Source organism: Berghia stephanieae, chromosome 11, assembly GCF_034508935.2.
Source record: "Berghia stephanieae isolate SIO BIC M18660-M18661 chromosome 11, UCSD_Bste_1.3, whole genome shotgun sequence".
NCBI lineage: Eukaryota > Metazoa > Mollusca > Gastropoda > Nudibranchia > Aeolidiidae > Berghia > Berghia stephanieae.
The window spans coordinates 26,281,632-26,309,497 of NC_088370.1; the positions used below are offsets into that span (position 1 = coordinate 26,281,632).

General features: G+C 36.3%; 1 protein-coding gene across 1 annotated transcript in view; it reads right to left on the bottom strand.

The window, feature by feature from the left end:
* Positions 1–209: 209 nt before the first annotated feature.
* LOC144956609 (dyslexia-associated protein KIAA0319-like protein) overlaps positions 210–27,866 on the bottom strand; it is a gene marked incomplete in the record, with an annotated part of 87,406 nt that continues 59,749 nt past the window's right edge. Inside the window, 18 exon segments of the mRNA XM_078887225.1 lie at positions 210–2,633; positions 4,033–4,133; positions 4,700–4,796; positions 5,420–5,542; positions 6,692–6,834; positions 7,356–7,459; positions 8,270–8,340; positions 8,954–9,092; positions 10,397–10,566; positions 11,239–11,372; positions 11,947–12,082; positions 13,323–13,446; positions 15,076–15,236; positions 16,977–17,174; positions 17,445–17,534; positions 18,505–18,592; positions 19,438–19,538; positions 22,953–23,051. Of these exon segments, the coding sequence (XP_078743351.1) occupies positions 2,473–2,633; positions 4,033–4,133; positions 4,700–4,796; positions 5,420–5,542; positions 6,692–6,834; positions 7,356–7,459; positions 8,270–8,340; positions 8,954–9,092; positions 10,397–10,566; positions 11,239–11,372; positions 11,947–12,082; positions 13,323–13,446; positions 15,076–15,236; positions 16,977–17,174; positions 17,445–17,534; positions 18,505–18,592; positions 19,438–19,538; positions 22,953–23,051 (2,240 nt within the window).

Sequence of the window (27,866 nt, forward strand, 5' to 3'; positions counted from 1 at the left end):
AAGTGGAATCTGCATAAAGTCAACACTCTTAAAGCCAACTTTTGCTTAAAGGAAACATTCTTAAAGTCAACTTTTGCTTAAAGACAATACCACTAGGAGGTCACAAATTACAATATTATAACATCAACAACATGCCTAGTTATTGATTCTGTTCTCTGTATGTGACCGGGGGGGGGGGGGGGGGGGGGGGGGGGGTGGGGGGGGTGACATTGGCCAGAACAAACTAAATTTGATTCAATTTTAGAATAGCCTGTGCATTTGAAGAGTTTGAGAGTGCAATTATGGAAAGAGAGAAGGGAGATGAAAGGTTTGGAACGTCACACAAAAAGTGTAGCATTATTATAAATTCAAAGTGTATTTTCAGCAGTTTGCTTACAAAACATATTATTCTATCTAGACAAAACAAAACTAAAAAAAAAACAAAACAAAAACAACAACAAAATAAGTTACCCTCCTCTCCCTCCCCTCTGACATAAATAAATGACTTTGAATCAATCAAAACGAGATGTTAGTCATGGAACTAATATTGCCAGCAAAGGAAAGAACAGTTTTGTCAGTATAAGAGATTAACAGGGTTTTTTTTTCTTCTCTCCTTTCTTTTCCTTTTACGTGTTCAAAAGGTTTCTCACTAATTCTTTCAGGATATATATGTATAATGTAGCATCTACTGGAAACAGATTCATCTCTAAGTTTACAGAAAAAATATTTAATCTAATTTAACAAGTTTTCCTGAGTATTGATGCTATGCATTTAGTTAAAATATTCACAACATCCAACAGCCGGATATAATGTACTACCGAAACACGAAACAGTGTTTAATCCAGAACGTTTATAGTCTGATTGATATAATTTAGTGAGAAGTAATCACGAAAATGGTTGTCTAAAAACAATTTTTAAAAGGGCTGAGCGACGTAAATTTCGCTCCTTCTATGTCTCCTCGAGCAAGCAGAAAAAAAATTCCAATTTGAGGAGTGCATTGGTATATAATGTAATCAATATATTTGTTACAGGATGGAAATCAGTTTTGGATTTAAAAAAAAAAAAGAGATCAACTTACAATTCATAATTTCCTCATCATTTTCGTTTTGCGTTCTGTACGATAATGAAATTGACCAAAGAGGTTCTATTGTTTATTCATAGGAGCTCATAGGAGTTCAGGAGGAAAGAAGAGAATAATACAAATAATCATTCGACATGTTTTGTTAGTATATTAAAAAATATAAATCATAAATTATGGATAAAAGTGAATATAACAGCTTTGAAAAAGAACAAAATACCAAACATAGAATATTTCAGGCTTAAAACCCTTCTTCAGCCAACAACAAAAACATTAAAAATATTATTAAATCACTTGATATCCGGGCAGACGGCTGGAAAGTATTTGTGGCATGTCTTGTCGGCCAGTAATACGATCTTTCCAAAACGTTTTGTGTTTGGTGTTTTGTTCTGTTTCGTAGCTGTTATATTCAATATTGTTCAATACTTTCTAACAGTAAACATCTTCTAGCATCTTAGTATCACTTTTGAAATAATAAATTAATACAGCACAAATCCTTGATTCACTTGACAGTTTGAGCATTTCACAACACTAGGATTTTCCACCACTGTTGATAATACGGCGACAGAAAATGCTGGGTTTTTAGAATCTTTTTTACTTCAAAAAATCATTCACACTAAAATAACCACATCGAATTGGTCGGCCGTCCATTGCTTTATTGCTGAGTGACAACATGACAACAACATTCATGTTTCTTGTGATCGAGTTCCCTTGTTCTTGTAGAAAAAAATAAAAACAAACTGCCATGAACTGCCAGATGTTGAGATTGGAATGATCAGAACGATGCATCCACTACACAAAATCCACGACTTTAATAATAAAACTAATGGAAAACTTTGGTCCCTCGGGATTATGGTTATATTCAGAAATTAATCCAAATACTATTGGAATAATGTACAACCATGAAATAGAATCACAGAAATATGTTACAATGAATGATGGTGAAAAGGTTTGAACTGAAATATTGCCAAGTTTAGTTAGAAGGTCAATTTTGATCAAATATGAGTTCTTATCATAAATGATTAAATCAACCCTTTTAAATACATCTTCAGGAAATATCAAGGCTTAATTTCACTTCTAAATATTTTTTACAGCTAGCCAAGTTGAAAAAGTATGAAATTTGAGAAAAGTTACTGGATACCTTTCCCATACATTTGACTATAACTTCATGAAAAATCACCTGATTTACTTCAAATAAAGATTAAAATGCTCTGGGGAGCATATTCTTTCAGAAAAGGCAAAAAATGCAAATCCAAAATTTTAACCTTCCGACTGATTATGTCATGCGTTGACACTGATATCATAATCAAAATAGCATTTTTATAACAGAAATGAATTAACATTGGAATTCCAAACACTACAGTATATAGATATATATAAATATTTATCTATCTATATATCCACAGAAGATTGCATCACGTTTTGAGGTTAGTCCTGTATGAAGACGATTTCATCCCGTTTGAGAGTTTTCCATTGAGACCATTCGAGGGTTTCTTATTGCTGATAAAAAGGGTTTCCTCGTCGTCACTGGAGATGTCTGACTCGGATATCATAACGCTGCTATTCTGGATTTTACCTGGGATAGGGAAAAAAAAATGAAATAGATAACTTTTAAGATTCTTCTTCTTCTTTCAGCTTATCCCGCATTTTGCAGGGTTGCCATAATGAAAGCTACATCTCCATACATCTCGGTTCAGAGCATCATCATCCTCCAGGCCCAGTTCTTTCATATCATCCTTTAGTTTATCCCACCATCCATCTAGTCTTTTGGCATCCCTTTTTCCTCTTTCCCGCTAATTGTAAGTCCAATACTTTCCTTCCCACGTACTCCCTCTCTCGTCTCTTTACATGTCCGAACCATTTAAATCTATCTTCTCTCATCTTTATTGATACATTCTTCACTTCAGTCATCCTTCGGATTCGTGACAAATAGATAACTTTTAAGATTAATTGTATAAATCTAAATAGGGGTCCTGATAGCTCAGTTGGTAGGGTACTCGCTTCACACACAAAGGGACTGATAGCTCAGTTGGTAGGGTACTCGCTTCACACACAAAGGGACTGATAGCTCAGTTGGTAGGGTACTCGCTTCACACACAAAGGGACTGATAGCTCAGTTGGTAGGGTACTCGCTTCACACACAAAGGGACCGATAGCAGGATGACGCATTTTACTATGTGGCTAAGTGGTCTTGTGGTATGACACTCGCTTTCAGATTGGAAGGTCCTGGGTTCGAGCCTCATTCGGTGCATAGTTCAGTCCTTGGAAAAAGCTCTTTACTCACATTCTCTCACTGTACTCTGGTGTAAAATGAGTACCTGGCTGTCAACAGCGTTGTCTCTGTCCTAAAAAACTGTAAAATTGCCTAACAGGCGTTACGTCTCGTCCTACATGTTAAGTGTTTCTGTTGGCCAGGGACCCCTTGTAAAGCGCTTTGAGCATGTTTAGTGGATATTGCCCTATATAAAAGCTCAAAAATGCTCAATTTTACAAAATTCTGATTTCATCTTGTGTTAAATAGAAATTTCTGTCGCTACAGCAAAAATGGTGTTTTTCTTCTTGCAAAACCAATATAAATGTAAACTAAAGGCAAGAGATATTATAACGTAACTTTTTCATTTTCATCAGTGTCTTAAAAGGGGGTCTTGATTCCTCAGTTGGTAGAGCCGATAGGACAGCGTGGCTCAGTAGTACGGTCTTTGCTTCCTACACAAAAGCTAACGAGTCCGATCACCCGCTGCGTTGTGTGGCCTTGAGCAAGTCACATCACCCTAGCTCACTTTGCAGCACTGCACTGCGACTGATGCCTGGGCTATTCCAGTCTTTCCTTTGGAATAGACCCTAAAGACAAATTCCTCATGGGAAAGAATAAAAAGGAATTTTGTTTTATTTTCATTCTTTAAATTTTTAATCGCTTCACACAAAAGGGACTGAATGTTTTTTCAAAGTATGAGAGAATACATAAAACCACTTACTTTTCGTCATCATCTCCAGCTTCTCATGCGTGTCTTTGTCTTCTGTGTCTCGTAACAACGAGTACCGGTGTCTTCTCTTGCTCTTGAGACGAACCTTACATCTGGACAGAAAGAGTGCGGTGTGAGGGATACTTAAAAGACAATGAATAATCATATGTGCATTCATACGTAATCAAAACAAATTTCTTTAAAAGTGTCAGTTCCTAGTTTTCGCAAACAAAAAATTACTATACATTACAAGGCAATGACCACCTGAATAAAGTGAATAGTGGGTTGTATTCAACAGTTCAACCAATGGGATCATTTCTTTGAACGACAACTCACTTGGCAATGGCTATGTGATCTAGTGGTATGACACTCGTTTTCGGATCGGAAGGACCTGGGTTTGAGCCCGCTTGTCACAGAGTTGAGTCCTTGGAGAAGGCTCTTTACTCACATTCTCTCACCATACTCAGGTGTAAAATGAGTACCTGGCCGTTAACAGCGTTGTCCCTGTCCGAAAAAATATAAGATCGCCTAACAGGCGTCATGTCCCGTCCTATATGTTAAGTGTTGCTGTTAGCCAGCGACACCTTGTAAAGTGCTTTGAGCACATTTAGTGGATATCTGCGTTACATCAAAGCTCAATTAAAAAATATCTTTTTTAAAAGCAGTAAATGACACCAACTTTTTAGATGTACAGCAGCAGACGATAGTCCACACCAGACTGATGAAGGCAACCAGGATGATGAAGCAGATGATGACTACATACAGGATACTCCAGTCTGAAACGGTGAGGAATGAAAGGGAAAGAAGATATTATTAAACTATACTACATTGGGAGAAAATACTAATGACAATGATGTTGATGTTGATGATGATGATGATGATGATAATGATAATGATGATGATAATAATAATACTAATAATAATAATAATAATAATAATAATAATAATAATAATAATAATAATAATAACAATAATAATAATAATAATAAGAAGAAGAAGAAGAAGAAGAAGAAGAAGAAGAAGAAGAAGAAGAAGAAGAAGAAGAAGAAGAAGAAGAAAAAGAAGAAGAAGAATGATAATAATAATAATAATAATAATAATAATAATAATAATAATAATAATAATAATAATAATAATAAAATAATAATAATAATGATGATGATGATGATGATGATGATGATGATGAAAATTGATGATGATAATGTATGAAAGACACCATTGAGAGAGAGAGAGAGAGAGAGAGAGAGAGAGAGAGAGAGAGAGAGAGAGAGAGAGAGAGAGAGAGAGAGAGAGAGAGAGAGAGAGTGTTTGTGTGTGTGTGTGTGTGTGAGAGAGAGAGAGAGAGAGAGAGAGAGAGAGAGAGAGAGAGAGAGAGAGAGAGAGAGAGAGAGAATCTTACCACAATTACTATTGGATGAAAACACAGAAGATGAGAACACATTGGGCATCCAGAAGGCCTCACAGACACACTGCTTGCTCTTCTGGTCACAGTAGCCGTGGAATGAACAGTTGTTTTGGCACACTGAAATGGAAGTAAAGTGGGTAGAAAAACTTGAGCCGTCTTTTGATAATAAAAAGTATTGAGCTTTTATATAGCACAATATCCACTAAATGTGCTCAAAGCGCTTTACAAGGGGTCCCTGGCCAACAGCAACATTAAACATTTAGGACGGGACCTGTTAGGCGATATTACAATTTTTTTTCGGACAGAGACGACGCTGTAAACAGCCAGGTATTCATTTTACATCTGAGTACATCTGAGAGAGAGTAAAGAGTCTTTTTCAAGGACTCAACTATGTGCCAAGGGAGGTTCGAACCCAGGACCTTCCGATTCGAGTGTCATATGACGTAAGAGCCATGGGGTTGGTTTTGAGCTATGGTCGGAAATTTTACACATTTGTTTAATGTTTCAATTTTAAAACGTTGTATTTTTGATAGTGTTATAGATAGAATGAAATTGACGTCACTCGGGTCTTTACTATTGTTTTTTTTTGGATCCACGTTTATGAGTAATTATTCTCGCTTAACTGTATTATCCAGACTATAAAAGTTAATGGTTACATAGAGTTTTTTGTGTGTGTTGGTCCGTTATACTTCTGGATGGCAATGTTGTGAGCTTCTTAGCCAAGTGTACACTACCTATATTGCACATTACTACATGATCCAGATAGTATTGTGCGCCATGAAACGGGGATTCCCATACTATAAATAGCTCATTATTGTTTATGTTGGTGCTTATGTCCTTTTACCATATGACAGCAGTATAACGCAATATCCACTAAACATGCTCAAAGCACTTTACAAGGGGTCCCTAGCAAACAGCAACACTTAACATGTAGGGCAAGACATGTCGCCTGTTACGTGATATTTCATTTTGTTTATTTTTTCAGACAAAGATAAAGCTGTTACAGGTCAGGTACTCATTTTACACCTGAATACCATGAGAGAATGTGAGTAAAGAGCCTTTTCCAAGGACTCAGCAAAGTGCCGCTTAGAGTAGGATGCGGGACTTGAACTCTGGACCTTTCGATCCTAAGGCGAGTGTCACACATACTACCAGAACAACATAGCTGTCTTGTATTAAAGGTATAATTTGAATTTTAGAGTGCGCAATGCACTTTTTCACACAAGTTTCCTTAACTTCTGAACAATCAAGAAAATCAAAGCTTACAGACAAGGTCCAATCGGACAATGGAATAATCTAGAATTTTCCCCGAGTCCAGCTTGTGTTGTAGCAGTTTGAGGGCCTTCGTGCCCGGCATTACAGACGTCACACCGTTGAGTCTCTGAGACACCAGAAATGTGAGGACGATGCTGAAAACAAAGGGATGCAAGTGTAATAGATAAATATATAAATAAATAAAAGAATGAATAAATAAATAAATAAATAAATAAATAAATAAATAAATAAACAAAATAACTAAGTAAATAAATAAATATATAAATATAAAAATGAATAAATAAATAAATAGAATAAAAACTAAATAAATAAATTGCTTTTGTCTGTTTCACGCTTTAGAAACAGGGACTAACTCTGGCTCTTTCGGCTTCATGGCTCGCAGAGACAACTAAAAACAGTCAAAAAGGCGTCAATGCTGACCAACAGCAACATCTAACATAAAGAACGAGGCATGAGGCTGTTAGGTGATAATACAATTTTTTCCAACAGAGACAACGCTGTCAGCGACCAGGTACAAGATAATGTGAGTAAACAGTCTTTTCCAAGGACTCAACTAGGCGCAGAGTGAGGCTCGAACCCAGGACCTTCCGATCCGAAAGCGAGTGTCATACCACAAGACCACATAGCCACACAATAACTGACTCGTTCCACTCACTGTCCGGTGCTGATATCCTCCTCCAGTGCTAACGGCTTGACATCCGTCTCTTGGTCATCTGAGGGGCTTTGGAATAACAACTCTACCTGGTCTAACAAGTTCTCCTGGAACGGAAGATTGAAAGAATTAAAGTATGAAAACATTGCCTCCATGGACAATAAAGATTTATCATTATTATTATTATTATTATTATTATTATTATTATTATTATTATTATTATTATTATTATTATTTTTCTCATGATTATTATTACCATTTTAAAAATCATTATTATTATTATTATTACTATTATTATCATTTTCATCATTATCATCATCATCATCATTATTCTTCTTATTCTTCTTCTTATCATCATTATTATTACCACCCAGCAGCAGTAATTGGGTAGCTGGGTCTGTTAGATATAGTGGAAAGTACTTTGCGATAGACTAGAGTCCTATCCAAAGGGTAGCAAGCAATAGGTATTGTCCATTCCATTTCACGCTATAGAAAACAAGATAAACTCCAGCTCCATGGGCCTGATGGCTCTGAACGACTACTTTTTTTTATTAACAATATCTTATAATATTAAAATAAGGACTTAACACACTTTACATCGAGTTGATTGCGTTTCTTGATGAGAATGGTTGTAGTGCAATTTTTTAAAGCTTTTAAAATTTATTGTTTAATAATTTCACACACTGAGGAAGTTCTCTTCCCCCCTCCCCCCCCCCCCCCCCCACCCCCCCCCCCCCACAAAAAAAAAAAAAAAAACCCCAAAAAAAACAATAGGAGCAGTTTCCACAATTAGGTTTCTACCTTAGACATAACAAAATCAAAAGACTTTGTGATATGGTTTGTTTCAAAACAGATATGGAATAAGATAGCAATATAGGAAAGATCCCAGAGCAGCAAACTGCTGGATCAACTCGTACCTTATTGGAAGTGGTGAAGCTGTTGATGTCAGCCTTTAGAATCAATTCCACAACGTCTTTCTCATGGGGATCTGAGTGGGAAAATATAAAATACATTGTTTGTTTGTTTGTTATGGAGAAGCCATCTCATCAACTTAAATAGTAATAATATACATCAAATAAATTCGTTAATAATAATAATAATAATAATAATAATAATAATAATAATAATAATAATAATAATAATAATACTAATAATAATGATGATGATGATGATGATGATGATGATGATGATGATGATGATGATGATGATGATGTGATGATATTATTATTTAATAATAATAATAATAATAATAATAATAATGATATATAATAATAATAATAATAATAATAATAATAATAATAATAATAATAATAATAATAAAAATAACAATAATAATAATAATAATAATAAAAGTAATAATAATAATCCAGACAGTAAAGTAGTTGGCGCTTGCTAAAAACTTACTTGTCTTCTGTCTGGATTTTAAGTCATGTATAATTGTTTTTGTAATTGGCTGAGGAAGGGTTTTGAGCCCAAAACGTTCTGTGTTTGGTATTTTGTGGTTTTTCGACTTTTCAAAAGCTGTTGTCATTTTTGTTAATTACTTTTTACAATCCAAAGCTTCTAGCAGCTTAGTATCACTTTTAACAAAATTTACTGACTTTTCTTAACTAGGACGGTGACGGAGTCAGAGCTCGTCAACCCCTCTGAATCCTCCACCTTCAGTGTGTATAGGTATTGTCCCACTATCAGGTCAACGAGCTGGAGGACGGCTTTCTTGTCTGAATCATTCACAACGGCCTGGGAGAGAAAAGAAAATGTTCTGTATGCCAGTTCAACCATACCATGCAACGCGCAAAACAATGTGCAACCTTAAACATTAATATAATCTGATATTGATGCTAAGCATCAATTGCAGAATATTTGCGCACATTTTATTGGTGTGAAATAAGGTGTAAAAGGCAATTATTATTGGCAGTTAAAATTAATCTTTTGGTGTGCATGAATACAAATCCAATGTTTTTACTATCTGGGTCAAATTGTCATTCAAGCAGATGGAGAAAAACACAAATTATGGTGAATCGAAGTACTGCTACCATACAATTGGTCACGAAATATCTAATAATCTTACTTGGAGGGGGGAATAAACACATTTTTTCATTTCTTTGTATTTATAAAAATCATTATCGTGCAATAACTCATACTCGCAAGCTCAATGTGTTATTTGGCACGATAAAAATAACTTTAATTATTTAATAAATACAAAGAAATGACAAAATCATATATTTTACATTTTGGCCATAAAACTTTTAATGTACTTGAGGTTGTGCCAAAAGGTCATTTTTGAAACATTCACCACATTTATACCCAAGTACTCATTTAATTGAAATTGGAGGAAGATACCCATTTTCATCAATTTCTATCGGTAAAATAAACCATAAAACTGGTAAACTAGCACCAATGGAATAGAAGAAATAGATTCTCAAAGATTTACAAAAAGTGTAGACAAAATATCAACTTTATCCACACTTACTTTTTTGACACTTTAAAAATGTATTGCTAATATATCTTTCAGATCGTTGTTCTTGTTTTATTTTTCACTATATCTAATCAAGAAAAACAGATGAAAATGAATATCTTCTTCAGTGTTTCCAAATAACAATATTTTTGTGCGGCGAGTTTCTGTGGCAAATCTTCAGAAAACGACCATTTGGCACAGCATCAAAATCACCCCAACATGATACCATTTTGGGGCAATTGGTCACATATTCTCAATATAGATCAGAAGGTCGTGAAATCACACCTACTGCTTTTCCAGTTCAAAATCCTTGGAAGTGTGCATGTAAAACCAACCCTTCGGGGGACTAATATAGAGTAGGTTACATATTGAATAAAAAGGTAGCATAACTATTTCATTAACGGAGAGCAAAGATGGAAGATTTTTATTGACGACCAGCAAAAATTCAGACTAGAAAATAAGATACCATCACTCTGAAAACCAGATGATTAATTACACCTCTAGAAGACTGGTTTAACACTTCCAATGAGATTGGGACCAGTTTTTTTGTTTTTTTTACATCACTCTTTTGTTCCCTTTAACCCACCCCGGCAGCCAGGCTCTTCCCATTCCGCTTCCAGCTGTAGCTTTTGATTCCGTGGTCATCGGATGAGGCTGTACCGTCTAGTGTGATGAGGCCTGCTGGGTAAACGACCACCTTGTCTCCCCCAGCATTGGCCACAGGGGGCTGATTGATGTCTGTGTGAACAACAAGGAATTGTACAGAGTTATTGTGCTATTCTGTCGTAAAGTTATACGTATTTTACATATTTTCATGGGTCCCCTTTCTCCTCCTCAATCTCGTCCTTTTCTTTGCTCTTCTTATTTTTCCTTTTCCTCCTCCTCCTCCACCTACTTCTTTCTTCTCCTTTTATTTTTCCTTCTCCTCCTCCTCCACCTTCTTCTTATTTCTTCTCCTTACTTTTCCTTCTCCTCCTCCTCCTTCTTCTTCCTTCCCCTTCTTATTTTTCCTTCTCTTCTTCTACTCCACCTTCTTCTCCTTCTTATTTTTCCTTTTCCTCCTCCTCCTCTGCCTTCTTCTTTCTTCTCCTTCTTATTTTTCCTTCTCCTCCTCCTCCTCCACTCTCTCTTATTTTCTTCCTCCTCTCTTCCTCCTCACCTCTTCTTCATCTTCCTTCTTATTTTCCTTCTCTCCTCCTCCACTTCTTCTTCCTATTTCTTTCCTCCTCTCCTTCTTCTTTCTTCTCTTTCTTATTTTTCCTTCTCCTCCTCCTCCTCCTCCATCTTCTTCTTCTTCTTCTTGTTATCATTTGGATAGGACGCTAGTCTACCATAACCTATAGAAACCTATAGAGACCCCTTCATGGTCCATACTGGCTCTTAAAGATTCTGTTTTTCTTCTAACTTATTATCATCCTCCACTGTCTTCCTTTTCTTTATAGTTTTCTTTTCTCTCTCCATCTGTCACTGTCAGTTTGAATTCGTACTTGCCCTCTTTTATCTCCCCTGTTGCCAGGGCAACTGATTTGTCATTGTTGGTGATGGTCAGTGTGGTAGGACCTCTGCATTGTGATGGAATGGGGTAAAAAGAAAAAAAAATAATTGGGGGAATATTTCCAAGTCGAGATTCTGACAATGAGAGCTAACATTGTACATATGTTCATATTTATTTATTACTTATTTCTCGCTTTACTTACGGCACTCATCCTAACATCAATACATCCACTCACCATCCATACATCCATCCACACGTCAGCCCATTCATCCACCTACCCACCAATCTATCCATACATCCATCCATCCTTCCCTCCCTCCGTTCCTTCCTTCCTTCAAAGCTGCCTGCCTATCTACCTACCGATCTATCTATCATCAATCAATCAATCAATCTATTCTATCTATCAACCTGTTTACCTGTCTTTCTACTATTATTCGTGTATCCCTCCATCCATCCACCTATCCATCCATTTATCTATCCATCCATCCATCCAGCTATCCATCCATCTATCCCATTCATCCATCCACCTATCCATCCATCCATCTATCTACCTATCCATCCATCCATCCATCCATCCACCCATCCATCCATCCATTCATCCATCCACCCATCCATCTATCCATTCATCATTCTATCCTTACCCAGTTTGTGTCCAGCTGTATTCCAAGGGACCCTCTCCGTCATCAGAGCTGGCACTCCCATCCAAGGTTAAGCTCTCCTTGGGCAGGAACACGTTCAGCACTCCGGCAGTCGTGGCAACAGGTGGGTGGTTAGATTCTGGGTTATTGAGTTATAGTGAATAATAAATATCTTATTCCAAATTTGTGTGTGTCAAGTCGGTGTAGATGTTCATTTGTTTTTAAGGGTTTTACAGCTCTTGCAACACATTAAGTTCATATCAAAACCATTAAAAAGGAAGAAAATGGGATAGTAAAAAGTTCTAGAATTACAATTAAATCACCCAAGAAAAGGTAAGACAAAGGGGAATTGGTTCAAATAGGAAACAGATGTAGATTACAAGAGCACACTATCAAAGTGCTTAGTTTGAGATCACCTAAAAGTCTCATCCAGACTCAAGCACAGATCCCCACTCAAATGTTTACAAAATGTTTATAATATGTAATCAAAACATAATACAGTACAAAACACAGAGATGATTTACAAGGAAAAAAAATTATCATCTCCCAAAACTATCTATACATTTAACTGTTTCCCTCTCAGCTAGGGCATCCAGCCAGGACCAAGACAAAACCAAGTAATCTCAATTTCAAGACAAAGACAAAAAGCAAGTTGGAATACCTGATATAAGGGGATAGAAGACACAATAAGTGCCTCCCTGCCCACTATGGGAGATCAGGAACCCCAGAATGTCTTATTGGAAATGTGTGTGTCGATTCGGTGAAGAGGTAAGGGCTTAGACATACAATTACACATCTTTTTCTAGAACAGTTAATGAAAACAGTTTCATCCCAATATCTTATGAAGTAAAAACAACAGAAAATGTTTTTTCCATCTAAGAACAGAAACAATTGGAATGACCTCTCAAAGAAAAAAAAATATTACTAGTAATTATAGTTGGGGTGGCAGTAGTAGTAGTAGTAGTATTAGTAGTAGTAGTAGTAGTAGTAGTAGTAGTAGTAGTAGTAGTAGTAGTAGTAGTAGTAGTAGTAATATTAGTAGTAGTAGTAGTAGTAGTAGTAGTGTAGTAGTACAGTAGTAGTAGTAGTAGAGTATAGTAGTAGTAGTAGTAGTAGTAGTAGTAGTGGTGGTAGTAGTAGTAGTAGTAGTAGTAGTGGTAGTAGTAGTAGTAGTTGAGTAGTAGTAGTAGTAGTAGTAGTAGTAGTAGTAGTAGTAGTAGTAGTAGTAGTAAGTAGAACAGTGGCTAGAAAACGCTTTTCCAACCCCCCCCCCCCCCCCCCAAAAAAAAAACAAAAAACAAACAAACAAAAAAAAAACAGAAATGAAAACAAAATTATTGAAAAATCGAACACTTGAATTCAACCATCTGTTTGCGTACCAGGCTTGACAAAGACGTGGACATCAGCAGAGTCACTTTGACCTGCCGAGTCTGTGACCTTGAGAGAGAACCTGTAGTCTCCGACTTCCAAGTTGGAGAGGTGTAGAACTGGAGACCTGACACCCTGTCAATGTCAACAATGAATATTACAACAAAATTCATAATAATTACAATAATACCAATGACTAGGTCTGATCTTAAACAAACAAAAAAAAAAATTATAAAATTTTAGTTCCTTTTACAAATTATAGGGACATCAGTGCAAATAATTTTGTCTGATTTTAAACCCCCCCAAAAAAATAAAAATAAAAAAATAACAGAAAAAAATAAATATCTGAAAATGAATTTTAGTTCCTATAAAATAATAAGCACATCAATGCATATGGCAATGTCTGCTTATTTTAAACAACCCCACAGCATCATAAAAAACCCCCCAAAAAAACAAAATTTAAAAAATCTGACAACAATAGAGAAAATGTAATAATAATAGTCAAAATAATATATTATATTTGTTGAGCGCTCTTCCATACCCCAACGAAGTGCTCATAGGGCTTTTACAGGGGCGTCACCAATTCAATTTGGAAAATAACAAAGTCTACAGATGCTTTTTAAACATATCTTCCGATGAGGCATTTTGAACCAAACAGCGTTCCTAAAGCTGCCACTTGGTAGTAAAAAAAAAATCAGACTCATACAAAATAATAAAGAAAAATAAATGATCATTATAAATTTTTAAAATCAAAATATAGTCATTTTAGTTATTATACAGGGAAATAATCAATTTATCTTTAAGCTTATTAGTAATACAGTTTTTAATTGAAGGCTTCATTGTCAAAGATGTTAGTTAAATTTAATCTGCACTGAAAATTTTCTATTTAACAAGAAGTAAAAGCTTAAATGTGGCCTGAGGCCATTTAAATTATGAAATATGCTTAAATGCATAATCCTATTCAAATCCTCATAAAGATATGAGAAAAATATTAGTAGAAAGCAGCATTATATAACTAAATGATATTAAAATTATAGTATAAATTTACAAAATGTGATGCATCGTACAACAGTTGATGTATGACGTGTATGTATGTATCATTGCATCATATGTATCATTTTCAACATTGGGAAAAAACATTAAAATATTACAAAAATCGTACTAAATCCTTTGGAATCGTATCCACATATTTGGGTCCAAAAATTGTTTTAATCCTTTGGAATCGTATCCATGTATTTGGGTCCAAAAATCGTACTACATCCTTTGGAATTGTATCCACGTATTTGGGTCCAAAAATTGTACTAAATTCTTTGGAATCGTATCCATGTATTTGGGTCCAAAAATCGTACTACATCCTTTGGAATCGTATCCATGTATTTGGGTCCAAAAATCGTACTAAATTCTTTGGAATCGTATCCATGTATTTGGGTTCAAAAATCGTACTAAATCATTTGGGATCGTATCCACGTATTTGGGTCACAAAAATCGTACTTAATCCTTTGGAAGCATATCCACGTATTTGGGTCCAAAAATCGTACTAAATCCTTTGGAATCATATCCACGTATTTGGGTTCTAAAATCGCTTGAAGATGAATATTTTTCCTTAGTTTTTACATATAACTAAGAATAGGAGTATTTTTGAGGCGAATGTCACAGAACCTACCTTTTACCATAGCCTCATATACACACATACACACACACACACAAAAAAACACTTCACTTTGTAACGTTTTTACAATATGTGACAATGATTCAAGCACTCACCGTCATTCCAGCGGTCAGCTTATCATCCGTGAACTTAATCCACTCGTACTGAAGCTTTCCGTTGTCATCCGAGCTGCCGTTGCCGTAGAGCGTGAGGGAATTCTGGGGTAGATGGATCACAACATCCGATCCTGCGTCTGCCTTTGGGGGGTAATCTTTCTCTGAGAGGCACGAAAATAATGGATTTAGTTTGTTTTTGTTTTTAGGAGTTTTACAAGATTTGCGACACGATTAAATCATTTCAGCACGAGTAGAAAGCAAGATGAAATAGAAGAAAAATTATAGATCTGAAGTTGTGCGCCTATGTGGTCTAGTGGTTATGACACTCGCTTCGGATCAGAAGGTCCTGAGTTTGAGCTTTGCTCAGCGCGTAGTTGAGTCCTTGGAAAAGGATCTTTACTCACATTCTCTCACCGTACTCAGGTGTAAAAATGAGTAGCTGGCCGTAAACAGTGTCGTCTCTGTCCGAAAAAAAAAATTATAACATCGCCTAACAAACGTCATGTCCCGTCCTACAAGTTAAGGGTTGTTGCTGTCCAGGGACGATTTGTAAAGTGCTATGAGCATGTTTACTGGATATTGAGTTATATACAAAAGCTCAATTAAGTTAAAAGCAGCAAAGAACAAGCAAGACAGAGGGGACTGGTTCATAAAGGGACAGAAGATTCCATGGGCAATCCACTTATGTGCCTATTTTGACACTACCTTAAAGTCAACTGTAACATGTATCATAGTTGTTTGGCTTTGTGTGAATAGGTTAGAGTTCTTGGGATTTCCTAGAGTTATGCATATTGTGTTGTGCACGTGTTGAATATGAGTATGAATGCTGACTGTGCAAACACTCTTAGGAACATCGTAAGACGATTATGTTTTATCTTTAGTTAGTTACAGAAAGATCTCCGTCTGAACTGGTCACTTTATAAATTTATGATTAAAAATTACTGTATCGTTGATAACAAAAAAGTTGAAATAACAAAGTCTGAGCTGATTCGTTACAGTCCCATCCAAGTACAAGCAAAGGATCCCATTGTTAAGGATACTCTCAAATGTTTACAAAGTGTAACACATCTTAAAACTAATAACAAGAACAGTACAAAACAAAGAGATGATTTACAAAAAAAAAAATATCATCTCTCAAAAATTTGACTGTCTCCCTCCCAGCTAAGAATCCTCACCGGTACCACGAAAAAAAAACAAAACAAGCAATCTCAATCTAGAACTGACAGAGAGCAGCATGGAAAGGGTAATGGATAGTGAAAAGTTGTGTCCGTGGAAAAGGCCCTTTTCTTACATTTGCTCACCATGTACAAGTTGTAAAATGAGAACCTGTAATAAATATTGTATCTATTTTAGACACCAACGAGAAATAACTGGTTGTTTAGATATAAATCATGATTGTAGCACATATACGATAGTGTGTAAAAATCCTTCATTACTAAACACTGTGTCCATACTTATTTTTACTGATATGATAGTATGGAAATTGTTCTTACAATGAACACATGAAATATTGACGATTTAGAGATACTGTGATATATAAGTAATCACAATCATTTTCTATTTTGACGCTATTTGGATTCTGGTGTTTGATAAAATCAGTTTACAGATCAAAGAAGTGTGTAAAATCCTTGCATCTCACACTAGTGTCCATACTTATCTCTACTATATCATAGTAGTAAAATTGGTGCTTACCATATCTGAACATGCGTTTGGATACTGTTGGAAAAAAAATTTAAACATCGCTTCCGGCATTGTCTTCTTTTCTACTCGCTTCAGTTCAGTTAGGTCCCGGGTCCCTTTAATGTTAAAGCCAACGTAAATGAAGCCACGTTGTTGTGGATTTATGCTTTCGCTATAATAATTAAAAACTCAAAGCTGTTTTTTTTTTCCTCTTGCCATACCCTTTTTAATGACTACATTGGCCTCGGTTGAGTTGCTGGCCCCATCCGAGTCGGTGACAGTCAGTCTGAAGACGTATTTCCCCGGAGCCATATCCTTCACTGTCAACATTTGTCCCTCTGTGTTCAGGTCGTGGTTCTGTAAGGGACCTGATACTTCCTCCCATTTATATGAAACGATCTTGTCGTCATCGGTACTGCCTGGAAAATGGTGAGAATTTCAAAATAGGTGTATTGAAATCAAGTCAATGATGATGATGATGATGAAGATGATAATGACAACAACAACGATGATGATGATGATGATGATGATGATGATGATGATGATGATGATGATGATGAATTTGATGATGAATTTGATGACGATGATGATGATGATGATGATGATGATGACTACGACAACAATGATATTGATAATGGTGATGATGATGATGATAATGGTGACTATTAACTAACTGCAATTCAGCATACCTGACCCATCCAAAATAGCAGAATTGGGCAGGTAGACTTCTTGAGAGGTCGGGTTGATAATGACTACGGGTGCCTTGTTCTTACGCTTGGCTGAATCAATGAGAAAAGACAACAATGCAAAATAAATGAGAAAAAAAAAAATAACAAAAAAACAAAAGGAGTTAAGACAACAACAAAAAAAGAAGTGAATTTCATACCATAGAGTGATGTAAATGTTGCTGCTCGAAGCTTGAATAAATAAATAACAATGTGAAATTGAATGTAAGCTTCAATTTAATTACAAAAACAGATCAAATGAACGTTTCCAGTTTTCCCTTTATCAACAAAATAGGATGAATGAAACACTACAGATGAATCGTGATTCGTGATAAAAACAACAACAATAACAACAACAACAAAAATAACAACAACAACAAAAAACAACAACAACAACAACAACAAAAAACAACAAAAAACAACAACAACAACAACAACAACAAAAAAAACCAATCCAACCAAGACAGGAATATAAAATTGACTTCAACTTGCACTAGTCCAAAAGGGGTGCTCTTCTCTGAGGCTGGGTGGTCTTGTGGTATGAAAAGAGTTCCAGTCCTGCCCTGAGCGGTGCATATTGAGTCCTTAGAAAAGGCTCTTTACTCACATTCTCTCACCATACTCTGATGTAAAATGAGTAGCTGGCCGTAACAGCTTTGTATCTGTTGCAAAAAAATTGTAATATCGCCTAACAGGCGTCATATGTCTCATTATACATGTTAAGTGTTGGTATTGGCTAGGGAGCCCTTTGTTCACGCTTCATAGATATTGCACTATATAAATGTTCTTTTTCTTTAAAAATTTAATTTGTCTTTTTTTTCTTTTCTTTCTTAAACAGCAAACCGACCCTTGCCTATCGGTCGAAGACAATATCCTTATAAGGAGTAAGAAAGTATATCTAAAAAAAAGGAGGCTCATTCATTAATTTTAAAAAATACAACAAAAAAAAACAAAACAACAACAACAAAAAACCCAAACAAAACAGCCAAGACCAAAACCAAACAGAAAGAGGATGAGAACTGACGTGGTATGACAGTCACACTGATGACGGCCTCTCCAAACTTATTGTCGCCTGTCACTTTGATCTTGAGGACGTACAGCCCTGCCACGAGCTGGGTTAGAAGAAAAAATGGAAGGAAAGTTTTTTTTAAAAAAGTGATACTGATACTAAGCAGATTGAACTGTAAAAAGTAATAAACAAAAATGAATATAACAGCTTTTAAAAAAATTTAAAAATCAAACAACGAATGTTTCGGGCTCAAAATCCCTCTTCAGCCAACAACAAAAAAACCGCAAAAACAATTAGGACATAAATACATTACTAAATTCCAGAAATGACCTACAAAATATCTCTGTCATCTATCTGGAATTTAGTAATGTATTTATGTCTTGATTGTTTTTTGTTGTTGGCTGAAGAGGAGTTTTGAGCTCGATACATTCTGTGTTTAGTATTTCGTTCTATTTTTAAGCTTTTATATTCATTTTTGTTTATGGTGTTTAGGTAAGCAACTGTTTTTGCCTATCACCACCACAAGGTCAAAATTTAAAAATAACTCATCCTTAACAGCATCCTCCTAATTAATTTTGACGTAAGCATCGACATCATTATTGGCATCATCTCAACTATCATCATCATCTTCATCAACTTCATCATCATCATCATCATCATCATCATAAATCCTACCATCATCACCATCATCATAAATCCAAAAATGCAAGGATAATCTCCAGAATTTTGTATTTATTTAAAATGCTTATGATAAAGTTAAGGAGCAGAAATATTACAATTAAAACAATTATTTATATATATATATATATATATATATATATATATATATATATATATATATATATATATATATATATATATATATAATATATATATTAAACAAAGAAATAATAACAGTGAAAAAAAATAAAATCTTTAAAAGCCCAAAGTACAACCAAGATATCTTACTTCAGACAGAGTGAGCGTTTCTGTGTTTTTGCCCTCCATTTTGGCTTTCTTGGCATCATCAGGGAATTTGATGGACGACCATTCGTAGGAATATTTCTCCCCTAGATAAACGATATAATAATAATAATAATAATAATAATAATAATAATAATAATAATAATAATAATAATAATAATAAAATAATAATAATAATAATAAAATAATAATAATAATAATAATAATAATAATAATAATAATCTTTATTGTCCAAATAGGCAATTATTGTTAAGGTTACAGCTCTTGTAATAGGCGAAAAAAAAGTAATTAAAATGGTGGTAATAATGATGATAATAATACTGATAGTAATTGGCCTTTAATAATAATAATATGCTGCCCGCCCATTCACTACCGTGCTCACTGGTCAATGGGGTTGACCTATGCCACCACTGATCCGATGCGCAATTATTATTTGCAGGACTGGGCACCAAAATTGTTCAGGGCTCATTGTAGTTATGAATGAAAATACTCTCAAACCAACGAAAAAACATTGTCTATAAAGATAATATTGTTAATTCAAGCCCATAAGTGCGTTCGGTTATCAGACATGTTAATTATGTATTTATTATGTGTTACCCCGTGCTCTATCCGGACAAAACATTGGGTTGTTTTGCGTGTGTGTGTTTTTAAATTTATTTTTGGTTTGATATTTAGAGTCTAGGGTTTTTCATTTTCTTGTTTGTTTTTGTGTTTTTCTTTTGTGTTATTTTATCTTGTTTTCGTTTGTTTTTTTTTTTAAATAATTATTTAGTTTCAAATCGATTATTACTGTTACTGTTACGAAAAACCGCTGTACTCTGAAAAAAAAAACCAACAAAAAAAAAAACAAAAAAAACCCAAAAAAACCAACCAAAAAAAAAAAACAAAAAAAAAAAAACAAAAACGAAAAGCACGTATTTAAATATTATAGTCAGAACAATGTCACTATATAATGTCCTGCAAAGAAAAAAATGGCAAATTCTTCCATCAGAAAATCAAAGAAGTGACAAACAAAACTAAATCAGGTGCTAAAAGTGGATGCATCAAAGACAAGCGTGGAAACACCATCATGGACAAAGACTGCATTCTAAACAGATGGTCAGAATATATTGAAGAACTTTTCTTTGATAATCGAGGAGAAATGCCTATGATAAAAGAACTGGAAGGGCCTTCTATAATGAAAGATGAAGTTAGGAACGTCATGAAAAGCATGAAAAATGGAAAAGCTGCAGGACCTGATGCCATAACAATTGAAGCCTTGACTGGCCTGGGTGAATGGGGGATTGAATTCATCACAAACCTTCTAAATCAAGTGTATGACACAGGAAAAATGCCAACTGATATGAAACGATCCATTTTTATAGCACTACCAAAAAAGCCAGGGGCAGTTGATTGTGAACAACACAGAACTATTAGCCTAATGAGCCACCTCACAAAAATTCTTTTGAAGATAATTTTACTAAGAATAAGAAATAAAATACGACCTGAAATTGGGGAGATGCAATTTGGTTTTGTTGAGGACAAGGGTACCAGAAATGGAATATTCACATTATCAATGCTGATGGAAAGATGTATTGAAGTAAATAAAGATCTGTATATGTGTTTCATCGACTATTCAAAAGCCTTTGATAAAGTACAACACGAAAAACTATTCAAAATTCTATCATCCTTGGACATTGATGGTAAAGATTTAAGAATATTACGGAATTTGTACTGGGAACAAGAAGCAGCAATGCGTGTTGACAACGAACTAAGCAGTTTTACACCTATTAGAAGAGGAGTTAGGCAGGGGTGTGTTTTGTCTCCAGATTTATTCAACCTCTATAGTGAAATGATATTAAGAGATATCGAACATAAGAAGGGGGTGTGTATTGGAGGAAAGAATGTAACAAATCTGAGGTATGCAGATGATACGGTTCTACTGGCAGAATCTGAACATGAACTACAAGAATTACTGGATGTTGTAGTCAGGAGTAGTGAAAATATGGGACTGGAACTGAATATATCTAAAACAGAATGTATGACGGTATCTAAAAATAATAACCCACCAGCCTGTGTAATAACAAGCAGAGGACAAACAATACAACAAGTTGAATGTTTCAAATATTAGGCTTCAATGTAACATCCAATGGAAAATCAGATTGTGAAATAAAGAAAAGAATAGGTATGGCGAAGAATGCATTCAACCAGCTGCATACAATTATGAAAAACAGGAATATTAGCATGAAAACAAAAATCAAAGTCCTGGATTGCTATGTACTGTCTGTGCTGCTATATGGTTGTGAGAGCTGGACCATAAACAAGACCATGGTTAAAAGACTGGAGGCAGTGGAAATGTGGTTTTACAGAAGAATGATGAGGGTGTCATGGATGGAAAGGAAAAGAAATGAAGAAATTTTAGAAATGGCAAACAGAAAAAGATCACTGATAACAAAAATCATCAAACGCCAAATGGAATTTTTAGGACACATTATCCGCCACCCTGGTTTGGAAATACTCGCCTTGACTGGAAAGATGAATGGAAAAAGAATAAGAGGAAGACAAAGAATAACGTATTTGAAAGGGATAAGAACTTGGACAGATGAAGCTGAGAAAGGTGGCGCTGCTTTAATAGAATTGGCAAGAGATAGATCAGCTTGGCGGAAGATGACCTCCGACGTCTGCTTCAGATATGGAACTACATGAGATGAGATGAGTCAGAAAACTCGCCCTTTAAATATCAAATCGATTAAAACGACTCTCATCTTGCCCAAAACTCTCAGACCCGGGAATTCCACGAAGAGTTCCATGGATTGCCTTTATTAATATGTTGTTTTGTTGTTTTTTTATTCGGTTACATTGAACTAGTCAAAGTCAATTATTGAAGGAAGCCTCTAAGAGAAGTCCCAGATTTGATAGTTATCGTTTGCCAACCCCCCCCCCCCCCCCCCCCTCCCAAAAAAAAATCCCAAACAAACAATCAAAAGGAGCATTGACAGGAACAAAACCATCAAATTCGTTAAAAAAAAAAAAAAATAGCCAGAAATTTTGTCGTCCTTCAAAATATCGGTCAGTAAACTGACGGTTTTTTTTTTTTAACGAATTTGATGGTTTTGTTCCTGTCAATGCTCCTTTTGATTGTTTGTTTGGGATTTTTTTTTGGGAGGGGGGGGGGGGGGGGGGGTGGCGTTGTTCACAGCAAGACAGTACTTGTATATTATTGAACCCATGGATGTGTTCACATCTTATTGAATGATAACTTGGTATTTCTCACTCACCTTTGTTTGGATATTTTTTTTTTGTTTTTTGTTTTTTTTTTTTTGTTTTTTGTAAGTTTGTTTCTTTGATTTTTTATTTTTGTTTGTTTTTTTGTTTTTTTTTTGGGGGGGGGGGTCTCGGGGGGGGGGGGGGGGGGGGGGGGGGGGGGGGGTGTTCACAACACGACAGTAGTTGTATACTATCGAACTCATCGAAGTGTACATAATATCTTACCGAATGATAACATGGCATTTCTCACTCACCTTCATCAGCACTGGGTAACACGAAAGCACTGAGCTTGACAGAATTGGTGGGTAGCTGTAAGGTTTTGTTCTTGCCGGCGGACACCGTCAGCTTGGTGACTGTGGACGGATGGAGAGAAGAAAACAAAACATTCGTCAGGCAGTGTATTCAGTAAGAGAGCGGCTATGTGGTCTAGTGTTATGACACTCGCTTTCGGACCGGAAAGTCCTGGGTTCGAGTCTCGCTCGGCGCATAGTTGAGTTCTTGGAAAAGGCTCTTTACTCACATTATCTCACTGTACTCAGGTGTAAAATGAGTACCGTTAACAGCGTTGTCTCTGTCCGAAAAATTGTAATATCGCCTACCAGGCGTCATGTCTCGTTCTTCAGGTTCGTTGTTGCTGTTGACCAGGAACCCCTTGTAAGGACTTTGAGCACGTTTGGTGGATATTGCTCTATATAAAATCTCAAGTTAACTGCCCTACGGAATTGAGCTCCCCAGGAATGAATGGGTAACACTGAACCGAACAGGGGCAAAAATTGGGAGAACAGCTGGAAGCATGAAAAAGTGGGGGTTGGCTGAGACTAGCTTGTGTACATGTGGATGCCCAGAGCAGACGATGGAGCACATCTTTAGAGAATGCCAGGATGGGCCCATCTCAACTGACCATGCATGACCTAAGAGTCTGTTCCACAGATGCTGTGGAGTGGGTTCGGTGTTGGAGCGACAAGCTTTGATGATGACAGGGGAAATTTGTCTCTAGGGTCTATTCCAAGGGAGGACTGGAATAACCCAGGCGTCAGTCGCAGTGCAAATTGAGCTAAGGCGAGGTGACTTGCTCAAGGCCACACAGCGGAGTGGCGGGTGATCGAACTCGGTACCTTTGGGGTACGAAGCAAAGACCGTACCGCTGAGCCACGCTGCCCCCCCCCCCCCCCCGTTCTATGTGTCTAGTGGTATGACTCTAGCCTTTGGATTGGAAGGTCCAGGGTTCGAGTCCAGGACTGAGTAGCGCATGGTTGAGTCCTTGAAAAAGGCTCTTTAGTGGCATTATCTCACCGTACTGTAAAAAAAAAACAAAAAAACAAAAAAACAAAAAAAAAAACTAAAAAAAAAAATTAAAAAAAAAACACCTGAGTGACGTCAACTTCGAACTATCATCTATTGTCGGACGCCCTCGAAATGGTTTATCAAATAGGCTTCAACAGTCGTGATGTCACTTCTCTCTTAGTGACGCATAGTAACTTAGCAACTGGTTCTAAACTATCGGTACAATGGCGGACACCAGCATACTATCTATATTATAGATAGAATGCGCTTGGCCAAGGAGTTCACAACATTGCCATCCGGAAGTATAACGGACCAACACACAAACTCTGTGTAACCATGAACTTTTATAGTCTGGTTAATACAGTTTACTGAGAACAACTCACAAACGCGGATGGCAAAAACCATAACAAAGGCCTGAGTTACGTCATCTGCATACTATCTATATAACGATGGCTACGATCTGACACGGATCATCGTGGTTGTTTACATAAAGCTTGTATATTGTTGTATTGCAGGCGCCAGATGGTTTGGAATGATGGATGGGATGAATAAAAATCTTATGACAGTCTATTTGTACTCACTTGAAAAAAAAATGTGTTTATTCTATGAGCACTTTTCACTTCCGTTTGATGATCGTCGTCTACTTTTGTTTTGACGAATTTTTTTTTGTTAGTATCAGGGGAGAGATAGATAGATAGACAGATAGATAGATAGATAGATAGATAGATAGATAGATAGATAGATAGATAGATAGATAGAGAGAGATTGAATGAGAGAGAGAAATAGTGAGAGAGTGAAAGAGTGTGTGTGTGTGTGTGTGTGAGAGAGAGAGAGAGAGAGAGAGAGAGAGAGAAAAGAGAGTTAAAAAAAAGAAAGAAAGAGAGAGAGAGAGAGAGAGAGAGAGAGAGAGAGAGAGAGAGAGAGAGAGAGAGAGAGAGAAAGAAAGAAAGAAAGAAAGAGAGAGAGAGAGAGAGAGAGAAAGAAAGAAAGAAAGAGAGAGAGAGAGAGAGAGAGAGAGAGAGAGAGAGAGAGAGAGAGAGAGAGAGAGAGAGAGAAAATTACCAAACACGGAACGTTTATGGCTCAACCCTCGTCTTCAATCAATAAATAAAAAAAAAAAAAGAACAACAACGACATCAATTATCAACAAACAAACATACAAAGCAGCACCATATCAAATCAAATAAATAATAGGGGTTAAAAACGGGCCAAGTATTCCCTCAATGCCATTAAAGCATAATAAGTAACAATAATATATTCTACATAACACGTTGCTGATTCATTGAGAAAAGAATATAAATATATTAAACATGGCGAAGCGGATAAAAGCAGAGAAGACCATCCCGCCTTCCCACCCAAAAATTAAAAAAAAAAAACCACCACCGTCCAACAAAAACAAAAAACGAAAACACAATTTAAGTATATATAATATATATATATATATATATATATATATATATATATATATATATATATAATTATATTATATATATATAATATAATTTTCTTTTAAAAATATAGCCTTGTGGAGAACATTGTGCTTATTTGAGTCAATAAAAAAATTGATATGGCGCACTACTATACTGAAAGATTTGAAAAATAGAAATGTATTTTTTACAGATAGATAAATAGATAACTTGATTTCCTTTTATAATTTAAAGTCAGTTTGAAAGTTCGTTAAGTCAAACAGATATCATAAAAAAATTACCGAAGACACTAACAACTCCATCTGTCCAGTAGAGTCCTTACTTCCGTTGTGTTGATTTAGCGGTGATCAGTGTTGTTATGTAGTAGTGTGTTCTCATTGCGTGTATGTTTATGTGTGTGTGTGTGTGTGGTGTATACATGTGTGTGTGTGTGTGTGTTTTGGAATGTGGTTGCGTGGAAGAAAAAAAAAAGGGGGGGGGGGTGTCCATCAAGTAGAGAAATTCCTGAGCAAGGGGAGGGGGGTGTTTGCTAAGAACTGTCAGATTGGCATTTTTCAGCAAATCGTGGCATTCATAGTGATATAATTCACTTGATCACATGACGGTATTCGGATTTACAGAAATTTTAAACAAGTTTCACCGATTAACAACATCAACTAATATTACTGCTGATATTACTGTCATTTTTATGCCATCGATCACATTAAAAAAAAAGTACTTTGTAATCGCCATCATCTTCATTATCATCATCATCATCCTCATCATCATCATCATCATCATCATAATCCTTGCTGCTGTTGCTACATATCTTTTGATGATCATTTCGTTGATAAATGAGTAAAGATAGGTATAATATAAATAAATACTGCATACATGTTCCAATTAGAACATTACAATAATAATAATAATATAGTATTGTGTGCAATCAGAGTCATTGTGTTGATGTAATCGGCCCTCTCATTATATCCATGGCTATTCTCAATGATTACCAACAAATGCGACATGTTTGGGAAATGCAAATCATCATATTATAGAATGAGTCGGGGAATAAGATGTCAAAGGGATCAACTTTTGCTATTTATACTAGTGCGGGGCGGTCCTTGGCAAGCTTAAGGACCACGGTCCTACGGTCCTTGGGAAATGAAGACCGCAAGGACCGGTCTCTCGGTCCGTTCATTCTTGAACCGTTAAAGACCGCTACACGATGAAAACCGTGGCCTACAGGAGTAAAACACACGGAGTAGTCACACTCATTTCAAATTGTAACCTAATTAGAGAAGAGGGGTGATGCCTTCTTTATTTGCTCACCGTACTTCATTGTTACTTCGATAATTTAATAAAATTTGAAATTTATCCCCATTAACGGAGATAATGGCATCGCCCAAGGCGTTGATCGAGTTGTTCGTGGCGTTGATACACACACGCAACTCCTACCCCCCCCCCCCTCCCCCCCCCCCCCCACACACACACACATTAGAGGGCAGCGAGCATTGAAGAGTAAGAGAGAGACGTGAAGTTATAATAAGAGGGGGTGGATGAGGTGATAAGAGGGGTCGATGGTGACTTTTCGCCAGATCTAACAAACTCAGCTACCCATTCATTGCTGAGTAGACAGGGATTCAGAAAAAAATCGACTGCACCCGGATCGATCTCTGGCCCTTTGCGTATAAAGAGAGTGCTCTATCAACTGAGCTATCGGGGTCCCCAAATATTCTATTGGACCTTTTAAAAATACAGACGTTATAACTGGTTTTTTTGGACGGAAGAAACTAATGAAACTCATATTACTTGATTAGTTAAAACACCAAACGAAATTTTAATATTATTGTATTATTTTAAATGACAACAATGCGATAGAAAGGAGTGGCGACAAGAGATGGACAAAAGAAAACAAAAAATCAGACTTGCAACTTGCTAGGTTCGACACACACACACACACACACACACACACACACACATCTTTAGTAGTCACATACATTTCAAACAATAACCCATTAGAGAAGAGGGGTCATGCCTTCATCATAGATCATTGTCATTGCGATCATTATGGTGTAGTAAATTTTGAAATTTACCCCGTATAATGGAATCGTCCAAGGCGTGCGCCTCCTGTTCCCCCCATCTCACACACGAAAGGGCGGTTTGCGGAGTGGAGGGAGGTGGTCGTCTGCCTCTATGGTCGTCTGTGTCGTTTAGTGTATGGCAAAGGGGGGTGGGTGCGATTAATTAAGTGGGATGGGTGGTGATTGGTGGAAGATAGGCAAAGGACCGAGGCAACGAATCGCTGGGGAAGTAGTATGGCGCGAGACCGTTGAAAGGTGATAAGAAGTGAGGACCGCCGGCGGTCTTCCTCTTTGGGACTGGACCACGGTTCACAGCTAAAAGACCGTGGGACCGGTCCTCGGTCCGGTCCTCAGCGCGGCACTAATTTATACCTGTTTGTGTGTTTGTTTGTTTGTT